The sequence below is a fragment of the Anolis carolinensis genome, chromosome 1, assembly GCF_035594765.1.
Source record: "Anolis carolinensis isolate JA03-04 chromosome 1, rAnoCar3.1.pri, whole genome shotgun sequence".
In the NCBI taxonomy this organism is placed as follows: domain Eukaryota; kingdom Metazoa; phylum Chordata; class Lepidosauria; order Squamata; family Dactyloidae; genus Anolis; species Anolis carolinensis.
Window position 1 is genome coordinate 182,060,228 of NC_085841.1, and position 16,039 is coordinate 182,076,266.

The window sequence follows — 16,039 nt, forward strand, 5'->3', positions numbered from 1 at the left end:
CCTGGGATCGGAGTCAGGCGCGTCCGCGAGTGGAAGGAGCGGTTGCGGAATGGTTTTATGTATAGTCTGGTAAGTGATTTTGGGTCTCAGCAGTCAGTGACAGAGTTAGGACCCCATCATGGGACACTTTATGAAGGCTTTGGATCCCGAGGCGGAGTAAAGGTAAGGAGTACCTAAAACCAAGAGGGTTTAAGCCTCCCATGTATGACCCATAGTGGGTAAAAACGTGAGGAGGCATGCCGGAGAGTTGACTGTATAGTTTCGGACATTAAGCTGTTCTTGTCGAGAGGAGACGTAGGAAACTTTAAATCGGTGTAGTGATGGGTGGCACTCACGAGAACGGAGTTGGGATTAGCATTCCATGTTCTTTGCTGATAGTGGTCTTTATCCCTTATTTTTTTTTATTTTTTTGGGTCTGTTTTATTTCATTTTATTATATTATAGTCTCCTGGCAGCCGAGGAGCCGTGAGTCGTATGTTAGAGAAGGTACCAGCTTCATCTTGGAGTGCCTGGTGGCACAGTGTGTGAAAGTGCTGGGCCACTGAAGCTATAGACCAAAAGGTCTAGGGTTTGAATCCGGGGAGCGGAGTGAGCGACCGTTGTTAGGTCGAGCCGCTGTCGGCATAGCAGTTGAAAAAAAACAAAACAAAACATACGAATGTGAGTAGGTGAATAGGCACCGCTTAGGCGGAGAGGAAATGATGGACCATAGGGGTTTGTCGGTCACATGACCCTGGAGGTGTCAACGGACAGCGCCGGCTCCTTGACCGATAAGTGGAGACGGAAAGCAACCCTGAGAGCTGGAAAAGGCCAGACTCGATGTCAGGGGAAAAATGTTTTTTTTGTTTTTTTTGTTTTTTATTTTAGCCGGAGAGGGGAATTTCCTTGGTCTAGAATATCTCCTCTTTCGGGTGTTCCCTGAAGGGTAGGCATCAGAGATTAGATTGATTGCCCTAGGGAAGTGAGGGGATCTAGGAGAGTTTGAGAGACGACGGAGGAGGTCCCATATAGCAGCCATAGGGGGTGCCAGTAAGGCGTCAGCCTGAACAAGAGCTATAGGGATGGCAGTAGTAAGCGGGATTGAGGCTAATATTAGGATGGGAGGCATTGGATCTAACATCAGTGTAAGAGGAATAGTGTAGAGGGAAAAAATCTCGTCCTTGCGGAGAAGAGCAGTGGAAATTTTCCCTCTGATCTAGAGGATGGGAAGGATATAACTGTCAGGCCCTTCCCTATGGAGGGAGGGAGACCAATTGTTGTTTTGAAAAATACTTTTTCGAGCCCGAGAGGAGGTTTCGGGAGTAGGCCCATGCGGGGCAGCTGTTAGGATCCAGAGGAGGGCCTTCTGGAGCGAAAGAATCACGTCAGAAGCAATCGGCTCTGGGGCTGCTTCTCCGGGTGTTAGATAGCTAGTGGCGTCTCAATATATTGCGTTGATGAGAGTAGCGAGAACAGCATATGGTCCAGGAGGCTGAGTCCCGATCGCCTTATTGATTCCGACATCGGTGTCGGCGGAGTGTTGTTGGTGGGTTTTGGGCTGATTGAAAGATGGATGTGCACTAAGTTCTCTCAGAAGAGGTGCTGTTAGATTAGGGCTTTGGATCTCTCTGTCTTGCCCTTTGACAGGGGGTCAGACTAGATGTCCGTGAGACTTGTTGCAAATATAATTCCATGATAAATGGCTATATGATTATGGTGCAACATTTTTAATGTTGAACTGATGGACTCAGCTTAGGTAGAAGTATCGGGGCTACTGACGGGCCCGACTGCTGGATGTATTTTTAGCTATGTGTTTTGAGACTAAGATATCACTGTCATCGGCGGGACTGGGCTTATGCCGAGTCCTATAGGCTAGCGGTACCGAGGGTCTTCCGTGTCGGAAAGACTAATGATGTCGAAGAATTTCCTTTTCTCGGCATCGGGGGGCGTGGAGAATAAGTCTCCAGGTAGCGAGAAACCTCTGTATATAGCAGTCTATGGAGTTGATCGAACACTGCAGGATGCATGGAGACCTGGCCGAACTGGGATTCGAACCCGAGGTAGTCGAGTTGTAATACGACAATCTATCCATTATAGCAGAGTGACTCGTGCTGGATGGTAGAGCCTATGGTAGATACCGTGGTGCTTCTCTCCTCGGGAGCCGATTCAGGATCGGCCGTGAGGGCGGTAAGGAAAAACTCGGTCTGTCGCAAGAGAAGACAAATGCCAGGGATGGGATTGTGATGACAAACACCCGCCGGAGGCGGTGTTGTGGCATTAGAATAACAGTGTAGCTTGATCCTTTTTAGGCTGTTTGTCAGGTATAGTTCAAGATAGATCCACACATCGGCAGTATTTAGAGGCAGAATCACCTTTAGTGAGGGAGGCCCAGATCGTACTCCTCTCAAAGGAGCATAGAAGAGGGGCAAGGGCTATGGATAATAATCTATGGCCCTTTTCCAGGCATCTCAGAGTCTTAGGGAGGCTGGAGATATTGGGCGGTCTCTCCATTGATAAGGAGAATGGAGAGAAGACCATTGCCTCGGAGCCGCTCACCTGTGCGCCGGGTTCGAGAAAAGACATCCTGGTCGAAACCGAGGAGCATTGAGGCCGGGCTTGAGCCATCCAAGTTTTGTGTCTTGTCGACGGTGAAAGGTTGGGTTGGCATGGCTGCAGTGATTTTCTGGAGCCAGTAGATGGAGCTTGGCGACCGCCAAGGCAGCCAGATCCAAGGCATTTCTCCGAAGAGGAGAGGATTGCCTTTATATTTGTGCCAACAACTCTTCCGGGGAGGGCGAGGGCAGCTGTGAAAAGAGCCCGCCCAGCCAAGGAAGGACAATCATGCGAGGAGATGGCTTGGGAAGCCTAGCCTGGCTGTCCTTGTTTTTTCCAGCCTCTTAGCTCCTGCCGAAGTTTTCCAGCCGGTAAGGAGGCAACATTTTAGATTTACTGCCAGGTTGGCCGGGGCCCGTTTAAAAACGTGGCGGCAGAGGCGTTTAGCAACCGTCGCTCCCATGAAAGGGGAGGGGGAGGCTTATTGTCAGCTTGACCGGAGCCCGATAAGAACGGGGCGGCAGAGGCTTTCAGCAACCGTCGCTCCCACGAAAGGGGAGGGGGAGGCTTATTGTCAGCTTGACCGGAGCCCGATAAGAACAGGGCGGCAGAGGCTTTCAGCAACGGCCGCTCCCAAGGAGAGGGAGAGGGAGGCTGGGATATGGCAAGGCCTTCCGGAAAAGCCTCTGGCTGTACGGGCCCAACGAGGATGTTGCGTGAGAAAAATCCGAAGCTCGAGGGGAGTTTCACTTTGAAGCAGGATACGTAGTTTAAGTTTGCCTGTGCCAGAGAAGGCAAAAAACATGCCTCTCCTTAGAGATGAGGCACTGGCATCTTGAATATTATCTTCTGAATCTTGAAATGGATGAAGTTCCGACGAGCTACTGCGGCGGAAAAAAAGGAACTGGGGAGTGCGGAGCCAGAGCGCCTTATATATGCTAGGGAGGAATGGGCGTGGTTACCGCCAAAAATTGAAAATGTAAAGCTTGGAAAGTTTCCGTTAGAGCCTGCGCAGGCGCAGTATACTTCACCAGTGTGCATTCACAGAGAACTCGAAGAAGAAAAGCGGGATAGAAATGAAATTAATAATAATAATAATAATAATAATAATAATAATAATAATGATGATGTATATGTGTTGTTTTTTTATCCTATGTATATGTGGCATCAAATTGTGCCTTTTTGTGAGCCACCTGAGTCCCCTTTGGGGTGAGAAGGATGGGATATAAATACAGTATAAATAAATAAATAATACTTTGTATTATGACAAATAATAACAGGAAAAATACTTTTCCCTTTAGCTATTATAAGACTGCAGATAAAGTCAGAAGGAACAAGGGAGTTGAAGTGTATGTGGCACATCATCTTATGGTCCCTGCTAATCAGGAAGTCGTTTTCCTTAAGAGTCTGCAAGCCATTGCTCTGCTACACCAGCAATGAAGGATACAAACTAAACACAGTTGGCCTTCTAGTGTAAATGGGAAAGATTAACTGACTCTGAGCATCTGGCCCTTCATTGTTTAAGATCACATGTTTTCTTTTCTTTTTTTTCTTTTCTTTTTTTTGCATGCAGTATGTTAATAATCAAATATTTGTATGCAGTCAGGCTTTAGAGCAAGGAAATGTCCTCTAACTGTAATTTTAGCCTGGTCAAGGTAATAGACCTTTCTCATTAAGTGCCTCCAAATTCCAATCTATCCATGAACGTGAAAAATCTGTGCTAATTAAGGCCTGTCATATAGGCCAATAGTGCAGAGAGAAGGTAAAAGGTTTCCAGAGGACTATTTTAAAGCCACAGAATCTTACATTAATGAGAATAGGATTTTAGGGAGTTTGTAATATTATGTAGGGTTTTCCAGAAAACAGGCTACTGGACTTAAATATTAGGGCTTAATTATTTAATTGGAGCAAAAGTACTGTAGAAGGTTTTTAATATAGACTTTAAACAATATTTATGATGTACCGATCTTTGTTTTTATCTATTCCTAAAGGAAAGAAGAGCTTTCATTGTTGTTGGCTGACAGCATTCTTATGTGATATGACTTCCCTTGATTTGGTGTTTTATTCAATTCACCTTTCTCTCAGTAATAATATTCAACAGTGTATTTAAAACAATGGTTTAAAACTATTCAAAGGTTTAAATAAAAGTATACATGTTCTTTATTTAAAAACAGTTCAACAAACTGTATGTTTAAAAACACTAAAAACTACACCACTTAAATTAATTAAAAGACTACATATAAATCTTTAAAACAGCACCATACAGCATTAAAGCCCATCTCAGTCAGTTTCTAAAATCCTGGTGGTACTAAATGTTTTAATTTGCTGATGGAAGAAAAACAAGGACAGGGGCATTCTGGTCTCCCTTGAGAGGGAATGGGGGCAGCAACTAAGGAAGCCCTCTCCCTTGTTCCCAACAAACATGCCTGGGAAAGTGGCAAAATATAGAGAGAAGAGCCTCTCCACAAGATCTTAGAATTCTAATGGGTTCAAAAAAGGAGATTCAATCCTTCAAATGCCCTCACTGTGGAATAACATGTGGGTCAAGAATAGATTTCCACAGTCACCTATGGACCCACCGCCAAGACCCTACACTTGGAAGGCCATTCTACTTGAACACAAGTGATCACTGATGAATCGCCAATGAATGAAATGTAACTGAAACTTTAAACATGTTCCTGCCACTGACATTCCCAGGGAAATTGGCTACAGTGTGATGGGAGCTACTCAGAGATTAGAAGTTCCCACACAGTTGAGCAGTGTTTCAAAGGACCATTTATGCCCTCTAGCTGAAGTCTAAGGTATTCATAGACTGGCTAATTTGTGACCAAGATATATCTGTCAGCTGTGTCTATTAAACATCTGGTAGCAATGATGTGTAGTCTAATAATAACCCAAACTCTTACATGAAAAGATTTTTTTAAAAAGGAATAGTTCATCATGGAGACATATATCATCTTTTTGAACTAGTTATGTTATATCCTTTTAAATAAAAGACACACAGAGAGTAATTTGCTAACCTTTCCACCTCTTTTTCAAAGAAAACATTCTTGGCATTATGTAGACAATCTACACCAGTGTAAAGTAGAAACTAATACAGTTTATTATCACTAACAAGGGAATGGACCATAACTCTAAGGAGATAAAGCCTCAAGTGTGCTATCAAGGTCATTTCCCTGCATCCAGTAAAGAAATATAATACAACACAGTTTCAGGCTTTGAATTTGAAAAAGGAGAGGAGATAATAACATTTTTATTTCAATAAATACTAAAAATGAATTTTTCCCAGTATGACACTGTGCTGTTAATCCTCAGATGGCAAACAGAGCTGTGGTACGACTGAGACTATTTACACACCTGTATTTCTCTGACTGTAGAAGTCACTCAGCTAACATGTACATGAGGAAATGATTCTCAAAAAATAAATAGAGGTATAATGTATGTTTCTCTGTCTGAATTACTTTCAATTCCTGGTTGTACATGTTCTTACACTCTAGAGCAGAGCTTTCCAAACATGTTAGTGTGTTAGCTTCAGAGTGTAGGAGTGTTGCACAAATGTAATGAGAAACCTCTAAGTCAGTGGTTCTCAACCTGTAGGTCCCCAGATGTTTTGGCCATCAACTCACAGAAATCCTAACAGCTGGTAAACTGGCTGGGATTTCTGAGAATTGTAGGCTAAAACCTGGGGACCCACAGGTTGAGGACCACTGCTCTAACTCTATCTGGAAAAAACAATAAATCAGATATTTTAGAAAGTATATAAATTAATGGTTTGTATGACATATGTTTTGTTCCCATACATTGTGTTATTGTAATTTATGTATGTATATTTTATAAGGGATTGATTTAATTTTTGATTTACTAGTAAAACTACTGTGTTGTAAAATGACACATGCCTAAAAACTGTGTCACCAACATAAAATGTTGGAAAGCTCTGCACCAGAGGTTTTTGACCAAGGCATGTGTGTTTCAAGGGAGATGATTTGGCAAACTGAATTCTAATAACATTTCTTTCATATACATCACCATGACTGAAAGCTTAAGGTACACTCCAGAAAATAAGCTCAATTAAATTTAGTAGGACATAGTTATATCAACCTTTTTGAAATCAAAATGTTGATTTTGAATTCCGTGTTTATTTGTCCAAGATATTGCTTTACTATCAGAACATTTGAAGACTGGATTTTGTGTGTGTATTTGTGTAATTGGTATGCTTGCAAATGGGGTTTCCCCTATGTTTTCTCCACTGTGAGAACGTTTCTTTGGAATTGTGAAATTCTTCATACTGTCAGGATAAGGTATGTGGGAGTAAACTAATAGGGAATTTTAAGTACCTGGTCTGGTTCAATTCTATGATATTTCTGCTCCCAACAATGCATGAGTTAACTAAACTGCTGCTCTTCAGCATATTTTAACATAAACTAATATTCCCTAGGTATATTGAATAGGTATGCCAAATGCCACACAATTTCTACCCCTCCCCAGTTTCAAATGTCACTATTTTACAGATCACTAGGTGCCTTTAAAGATTGCAGGAATTGATATTTAGTGATGCAAAGAAAAGGTTGGGAGTTTATTAATCCCAATTCTACATTTTGGTATTATTCCCACCAATAAGGTGAACAGGGTGAATGCAGATTTTACTTTTCTCATGAACCAACAGCAAGAAAATATCCCTTTTCTTGCCTGTATTTATTATAGAGAATGATTTTGTGCATGATTTTAGCATATAATCAATAAGACTGTTACATTTATTAAACAGATAATTTAATCTAGTTCTTTAGGGCAATGAAACACTTCTTCAGAACACAATTATATATGTTACCCTACTATTGTTGCTTCAATGATATATGTTACCTTACTATCATTGCCCCCGGTGGTGCAAAGGACTGCTGACCAAAAAGTCGGCAGTTCAAATCCGGGGAGTGGGGTGAGCTCCTGTCTGTCAGCTCCAGCTTCCTATGCGGGGACATGAGAGAAGCCTCCCACAGGATGGTAAAACATCTGAGCGTCCCCTGAGCAACATCCTTTCAGTCGGCCAATTTTCTCACACCAGAAGTGACTTGCAGTTTCTCAAGTCACTCATGACACGAAAAAAAATTGCTTCAGTAAACTGCAAAAGCAGCCAGACAGATCTCAACAGAAAGCTAATTCAAAGTCCAATGTTGTGAAAGTATCCTTGGCCCTAGTACTAAATTATCCTGACAAAGGCCCCATGTAAGCCGCTCCGAGTCCCTCCGGGGAGATGGGGCGGGGTATAAAAATAAAGTTATTATTATTATTATTATTATACATATTATTATTATACATACTTGAGTAAAATGTAATGTCCAGAATTCTCTCATTTCTCCTAAACAGTTCTCATCTCTCTCTTTCCCAGTGAAACTCTTCCAAATATTCTGTTCAGTTTATTAGGGCTAGATATTCATTTTTTTTGTTTTTTAAAAAATATTGTCAGGGACTTTTACATCACAGCACTTTTAACATTTCAGGAAAAAGCTCACCAGGTCCAATATGAAAATTTATTATGTAAATGAAATTAGATTCTGTTGATAATGTCTTATGTCTATTTTTAAAATATATCAACTGTACCCTTGAGACAAAGTAAGGACAAGAAATTTCCATAGCATGCATAGACTTAGTCCACTTCATCAGATGCATGATAGTGATTGTGAGTATGGAATTATCTAGATTTAGCCCTCCATAATGATAACATATTCATGATTGTGGTGCTACTGCCAAATCATAAGTTCTCCCAACTTCACTGGGCATCAGCTGCATGAAAAGAGTGAGTGGAACATGGCTGATTCACATTTCCATCAGCTTTGGGTTAGTAGGTTCAGGAAAGGTCAAATAGTTAAACCTACGTAACTAAATAGATGATGTAGAATATTGGCCAAAGTCATTTGAAAACTGGTGTAGGTGGCATCATAAAGTCACAGTATAGTTTTGAGGTTCCATTATTAATATAGTGAACATCAATGTCTGTTTTGCCACACATTTACAGAATAATATGGGGTTGGTTTCAGGTTTCTTTCAGGCAATGGTTGCCAACCTTTGGGCCCCCAGGTGTTTTCGACTTCAGCTCCCATAATTCCTAACAACTGGAGGCTCAAAGGTTGAGAACCACTGCCTTAAGGGAAAACAGTTTCACAAGAAGCTCCCACTGCAGTGGCTTTTACAACAGAGCATATATGTATTCTTGGTCCTTTCATATTGCCTACAGATTTCTTTTATTAAGAGTCAGACTCAGCTGGACCAGTCAAATGGATGTACTATTTTGTAGCTACTAAGGAATATTGTGCTTTCTTAACTTTCCAGTGTTATACACAGACACAAAATTAACATAACAAGAAAACCCTCCAAAGACAGTGTAAAGATCACAACATATTTCTAGTGTGCTGTCAATAAAGAAGAATCCAAAATTGATAGTGAAACTTCTGACTTCTGATAACAGAGAATTCAAATACTGCAGGAGTTAATGTAGTTAGTCTGCATTCCTATACATGCTTTCCTGAAAGTAAGGGCCCTTCTACACAGACCATACAATGCAGATGGAAGCTAACTTGAGGCATGTGGATGGCCACAAAACACACACCACTAATGTGTGCTGCACACATTTTTGTCACGAATCCCCTTCACACTTGGACAAGCAATTACTTGAATGACAGATCACTTGCATGATGGGTGAGTCAAACATCAGTCAGGTACTTGTAATAGAGCAGTGGTCCCCAGCCTTTGGTCCTCCAAATGTTTTTTGGACTTCATCTCCCAGAAATCCCAGCCAGTTTACCAACTATTAGGAATTGTGGGAGCTGAACTCCAAAACACCTGGAGGGCCAAAGGTTGGGAACCACTGCCGTAGATAAACAGACCTCAGTCAGAGAAGTTGTTGCCCAGTAAGTGTGGGATTGGAGGGCTTTCACAATTCTTATGTGTCCACTAATATGTAGGGGCCATGGGTATGAACCAGTTACAAAAATGTAACTCTTAGTGAATTCTGATCAATTTTTTCTTTTAAAAATGGCAAAATTTAAGAATACTAGATAGCTCATTTTAACTGTCATAGCACCTGATTCACTGCTATGCAGATTCTGATAGCCATGAATGTTATGCATTTATTACCCAACCATATATAGATTCCAACAGTTTCAACTTACTGAAGTATGTATTTTGAAATAAAGGTCAATTTTTTTCCTCTCCATGATGTCTAGATCTTCCTTGGTAATAATTGGAGTGTAACTCCTTTGAGGCCCACAGTGACAACTGAGCTGAAAATAAAGTAGAAAAGGAACATATTTATTGTTTCCATTTTACCTGAGATCAGAAGTGAAGCTCTATTCTGTATGGGTGGCAGATGCCTATACAGGTTAAACATCATTTATCTGGAATTCTAAAGTCCAAAAAATCTGAAATTCAAAATCTGTCTACATGGGCAGCTGACATAGTAATACTTTTGCATTCGGGCTGGTTTCAATGTACACAAGCCATGTTTCATGCACAAAATTGTTAAAAATATTGTCTACAATTAATTCCAGCAATGTTTATAAGGTGCATATGAAACATAAATGAATTTTGGGTTGAGACTTAAATCTCATCTCCGAGATATCACATTATGCAAATAATAGGTATTCCAAAATCTCCTGAAATTACAGACACTTCTGGTCCCAAGTATTTTGAAGAAGGAATGCTTAACTTCTACTTGTTGAGCTGTACTGGCAGCTTTGGGTAGAAACCCACTTGGTTTGCATGAAAAGGGAGAAATGTTTTTATGCTTTTCTCATAATATATTTTTGTAATTTTACCTAAAATACACATTTAGGCTAATAATTTCCCCTGAATATTTTCCCCTGTGCTACTGAATATAAATGTTCTTTTCTGAATTTGAAAATTCAGCTGTAAATTTTTGAAAAGTGTAAGAGTGCAGTAAAATGTGAGGAGAACATGATTTCAGGTAGGATTTACCTGAAATGTTTTTTTAATTGCTTATTATGTTTTGTATTTGTATTTTGATTGCTGCTGATTTTGCATTTCACTTTATTTTATATGCTGGAAGCAGCTTTGGGTCCCTTTGTAAGAAAAAAAGGTGGGATATAAATAAAGATGATGATGATTCTCTACGCCACCACAGCTTAGAAAAGTCAGTCAGCATGTCTAGTATGAATGGTGGGTCAAAAGTGCAACCTAAAGAATATGGGAATGGTGTTTGCTTTCCAACCAGTGAAATAATGAGAAAACAAAACTCTGTTAGTTAAACTATGGGCAACTTTTATTATATGTTACCAATCAATAACTGTGTGAACTGCCAACCAATTTAATTTGAACTTGAACTTGGTGTGTAATACTTGTGGCAGTGGCCATCAGAGACTAACTCATCCCCAAACATTGGCGAGACAGCACGGTCCCTGGATGCAACCCAAATGTTGTTTTCAAGGTGACCCTTCAGGGAAATGGGTGGAGAATTCAGTCCCAACTTCAGAGGATATCGAGGCCATAACTCTTCTCACTCAAGGCCACTCCTGTTCACCCCCACCTCTATTCATTTAATAACAAATGTAGATTCCCATTCATGGCCTACACCACAGAGGGGGGATGAGGTAAAGAGCAGGGAGCATGTTACGCTGGCCCTGCCCACAACAATTTCTGGCTGGGATTGTTTTCTCTCCCTTCCCTGGAAGGGAGAAAAGCCCTTCCCAACCCTCATGCTTAGGGTGGAAAAGGAACTGAAGCAATTTGCTTCTTTGGGAAAAAGTTTGAACAACCATTTTATAGATTTGATATAGAAAATAATTTATCTCCTCACAGCATATCCTCAGTTCTGATATTATGCTAGTTGATATTATTGCACTGGCTAGCTGTGGATCAGAAAGAAACCGAGTCCAATACCAATACTCCCAAGAATTTGTGAAAAGCAGCAAAAGCAAAACAAAAACAGACTCTGTGCACTATTTGATTTACTACAATAAAGCGTGATAAATTGAATGATTGGGTGGTGGAAGAGATGGACATCTGAACCTGTAGAATTATAGAAAAACTCCACAATTGCACAAGTTTAATTTGTTTTAGTTAAAAAATTGGCTCAAGAACTGGGTTGACTTATTTACAGGTCATTGTAAGTACTGTACCTTAACTTTTATGTAAAAAGGAAACTTCTCTGACCAAAATGTCAAAAGGCATGGTCTTAGTGTATTCTGGGAACACCTTTTAAAAAGCACTGATTTCCTCTATTCTTTCCACTATGGCACCACTTCTGGAAAGGAGAATGGTGGCCATGGACATCAGCAACAACTGGCCTCCTAAAGCGGTACTGATGCTTTTCCTTATATATGAAATGGGCCTTCACATATCTACAAGTTATATCAAACTTCATAATTTTGGCTAGCAGATCTGTCCTCGACTTATACATGAGGTCAATTTATGCACCAGTGCATATGGTATCTTAAAAACATCAACATTAGCTATGCAATCTCTTCAAGATTCAGAATGGAATAATAATTTTTTCATATGGCTTTACATAGTTCTGAATATTTTGCAATGAAGTTGTAACTTTATTTACTTATTCAAGATGCTTAGCTGAATACCAATGATCTGAACTGCCTCCATCAGTAAGATTAATAGAGATGCATGGACAGTAAAAACATCCCAAGCCACAAACCACTAGCAGGTTATACCGAAGCCTCAGATTTAATCTACTGATAAATTATTCAGTGTACTTGGGAGTCCAACATACTACTTAATGTATATCTGGAGGTCAAATTAGTAGTATTTTTGCATTGCTGTGTTTGCTAATATATTAGAATCCCCTCCCCTGCTCTTGCAATAATGGCTCCTGTTATCTCACTTTTGTTTTATTATGAAACATCACAAGATTTGTCCCACCCAAGGCCAATGAATTAATCTATTCAGCAACATTTCAACTAATTTTTACGCTATTACCATGACATTTTCTACTATGTTTACAAAGAAAAGAGATAGGGATGTTATGTGATATCAGCTACTACAAGGACCACAGGTTCAGAGCCTGGCATGTCATGCTCCCAAAAGACTAGGACACAGATGGGGAGAAGGCAATGATCAGAGGCACTTGTTTGAATTGCTCACCATTTTACTATGCCATTGTATCTAGTAGAACTTGGGCATCCAAGGATTTAGGTATCCATTCAGAGCCCAATGAATATCAATGTGGGAATCAAGCAGAAAAAGCACTGAATTGGGTTTTGAGGAGCTATGAATGATTAAATAGTTCAAAGCTTAACTCATCTTCTAATTGCTTATTTATACATTCTATGTGTTTATTTTATTTTATTTACAATTGTGTCTGCCTGTTTTGATTGAGAAATCTGCCAACCAGCACAGTACACCCACAGCAAGCACTTCCATTGGTCCATACTAGGATCACTTTGAGGTACAACTTTTTGATCCAACATGTGATCTTGTGAGGGCAAGATATGAATCCAAGGAGAGGGATAGGAGTCCAAGGACTGGAACTCCAGGGCCAGCCTAGAGTGGGAATGTGTTACAATGCTCCTAACAAATGCTTCTAGAAATCCTTACATGCCTGCATTACAGCTTTCTAAAACTTTTGTTAGCTAAAATTACAGATAAAAATAAAATAATACATATGACACAGAGATATTACACACTACCAGTACTACCACTACTCCTACTACTTTTAAACAGAGGCTGGATGGCAATCTGTCAAGGATGCTTTGAATGCAATTTTCCTGCTTCTTGGCAAGGGGTTGGACTGGGTGGCCCATGAGGTCTCTTCCAACTCTATGATTCTATGATTCTACTGTTGGGTTATAAGTTACAAACTACAAACTATTAAAACTACAACTAAAAAATAAATGCAAAATAAAAAATATATTCAGCTTTCTGTGGATTCTACATTCATTTATTCAATCCTGGAACTAAATAAGTGGATACCAAATTCACATTATAGATTTTAAAAAGGAAAGGAAAGGAGTTCCAACTTTCCCACCAATGCCATATATAGTAGTTAATCCTACATCCCATATATTCATGCTACATCGCACTTCTACTCCTAGATATAAATACTAATTCTTAAACTCCATGATTAATCTTCTCACCTTTTTTTCTCTCTACACTACAGCTTTAAAGTAACAAGTTATTCATTTGGTTACATATCACGTTTCCTTCTGTGGATCAGTACAATGTCAGCTAGCTGTATTTTTAAACTGAAACAAATCACATTTATCCACTAATTCCCAAAGTTAATGGGGCTGAAATGTTGGAGGAACTTTTTGTTCCACATTTCTAATTGTATTTATTTTTTTACTGAAAATTATGTATTATATTATCTTAATCTATAATAAAATGATAATAACGATGATGATGATGATGATGATGATGATGAGAATAAGATATGTTGACTGGCTATATCTGCCTAGAAGATCTGGTGGCAAAGGACTCTTACAAGTAAAACAAGCAATCAAAGAAGAAGAACATGCCCTGGCAGAATATGTAAAGCAAAGTGAAGAACCTGCTTTGATTGAAGTCAAAAATCAGAAACTACTCAAAACACAGCAGAAAAAAAATCAGTACAAGAAAACAGCACTACAAACTAGAGCTGACAGCTGGCACAACAAAACATTGCATGGAAACTTCCTTGACAAAATTGAAGGAAAAGCTGATAAGGAGAAGACCTGGCTCTGGCTCATGAATGAGACCCTGAAGAAGGAAACAGAAGGCCTGATCCTTGCAGCCCAGGAGCAAGCCATCAGAACAAAATAAAAAAATCAGCTGATGACCCAAAATGCAGACTGTGCAAGGAAACCGATGAAACCATTGATCATATCCTCAGCTGCTGTAAGAAAATTGCACAGACAGACTACAAACAGAGGCACAACTATGTGGCCCAAATAATTCATTTGAACTTATGCCTCAAGTACCACCTCCCAGAAGTAAAGAACTGGTGGGATCACAAACCTGCAAAATATTGGAGAATGAGTTCGCAAAGATACTGTGGGACTTCCGAGTCCAGACTGACAAAGTTCTGAAACACAACACACCAGATATCACAGTTGTGGAAAAGAAAAAGGTTTGGATCATTGATGTTGCTATCCCAGGTGACAGTAGCATTGACGAAAAACAACAGGAAAAACTCAGCCGCTATCAGGACCTCAAGATTGAACTTCAAAGACTCTGGCAGAAACCAGTGCAGGTGATCCCGGTGGTAATCGGCACACTGGGTGCTGTGCCAAAAGATCTCAGCCAGCATTTGGAAACAATAGACATTGACAAAATTACGATCTGCCAACTGCAAAAGGCCACCCTTCTGGGATCTGCACGCATCATCTGAAAATACATCACACAGTCCTAAATGCTTGGGAAGTGTTCGACTTGTGATTTTGTGACACAAAATCCAGCATATCTATCTTGTTCACTGTGTCATACTATGTTGTTGTGTAATAATAATTTACTATTTTTATTATTATTATTATTATTATTATTATTATTATTATTATTATTATTATATAAAATAATATTTTGCTCTGGAAGCTCTCTGTGGACTCATCTTTCTTTCTTCATGAAAACTTACTTTAACATCCAAAATCACAAAAGGATCTTATTTCTCCACTGATTCTGCCAAACCCATTCTCTTGGCTGTGTTTCACTAGATAGCAGGTAGGGACAGCGGGAATCTCATTTATCCATTAATGTGTGTCACTAATTAGTGACGAAGCATTTGGCTACCTTAAAAGAGTCATAGTTACTACTGCTTTTTACTGGGCAGAAACTCCTACAATGTATCTTTAGCTTCTCTGCATGATTTTAAACTCCATTTGACTGATGAAGAGGCCAAGCTTCAGTCTAAAAGATAGTATAAAGGCTTTTTAGCCAATAAATGTTATCACCAGTATCTATTTTAGAATTTGTTGAAATAAAATGTTGGTGATGTCTTAATAAAAATAACAAATAAAAAGTAATGGTAATTAACGACTTTCCGAATAAGTTATTCTGAACTCTGAGGGTTCCATCACTGATAAAAACATTTGGATTTCAGCCTGTCTCCCAAGAATAGGCTCTGAAGCATTTTCCCACACACAGAGATGTCAGGTTCCACCACTCCCCAACCTCTGAAACACCTGAGGAATTTTCAGGGGAGCCCAGTAGAAGATGGAAGGGCTCTCACTATTTCCCGTGTAAGCAGAAATGGAGTTTAATTTCTGGGGCCAAGCCAAGCCAAATCACTAAAAATCAGGACTCACTCAAGAAATAAAATGCAGATTGGAGAAATATCCAGTGGTCTATTTTGTGTATATGCTTCTTAACATATTAATTACAGTGATTGATTTTTTTATTGAAGAGAGTACTCGAAATAACTAAAACTAACTTTGGGAGAATTGGAAATGTAATGGCAGAAGAGAGTTCAATTATTCATGAGTATGAAATGCTTTTGAGGGTGGATGGAGGTTAGGGGTGTAACCTCAACTATATTTAATGTATTTGGATACTGAAGTATTACTATTCAACAATAAAA

General features: G+C 39.6%; 1 protein-coding gene across 4 annotated transcripts in view; it reads right to left on the reverse strand.

The window, feature by feature from the left end:
* LOC100558787 (uncharacterized) overlaps positions 1-16,039 on the reverse strand; it is a 178,642-nt gene that overhangs the window by 40,788 nt on the left and 121,815 nt on the right. For 2 of the 4 annotated variants that reach the window (XM_062961110.1, XM_062961101.1), the window contains exon 7: positions 9,693-9,803. The exons of the other annotated variants lie outside the window; for them this stretch is intronic. In XM_062961110.1, coding sequence (XP_062817180.1) covers positions 9,693-9,803 — 111 coding nt within the window. The remainder of the gene's footprint in view (positions 1-9,692; positions 9,804-16,039) is intronic. 4 annotated transcript variants of the gene reach the window in all.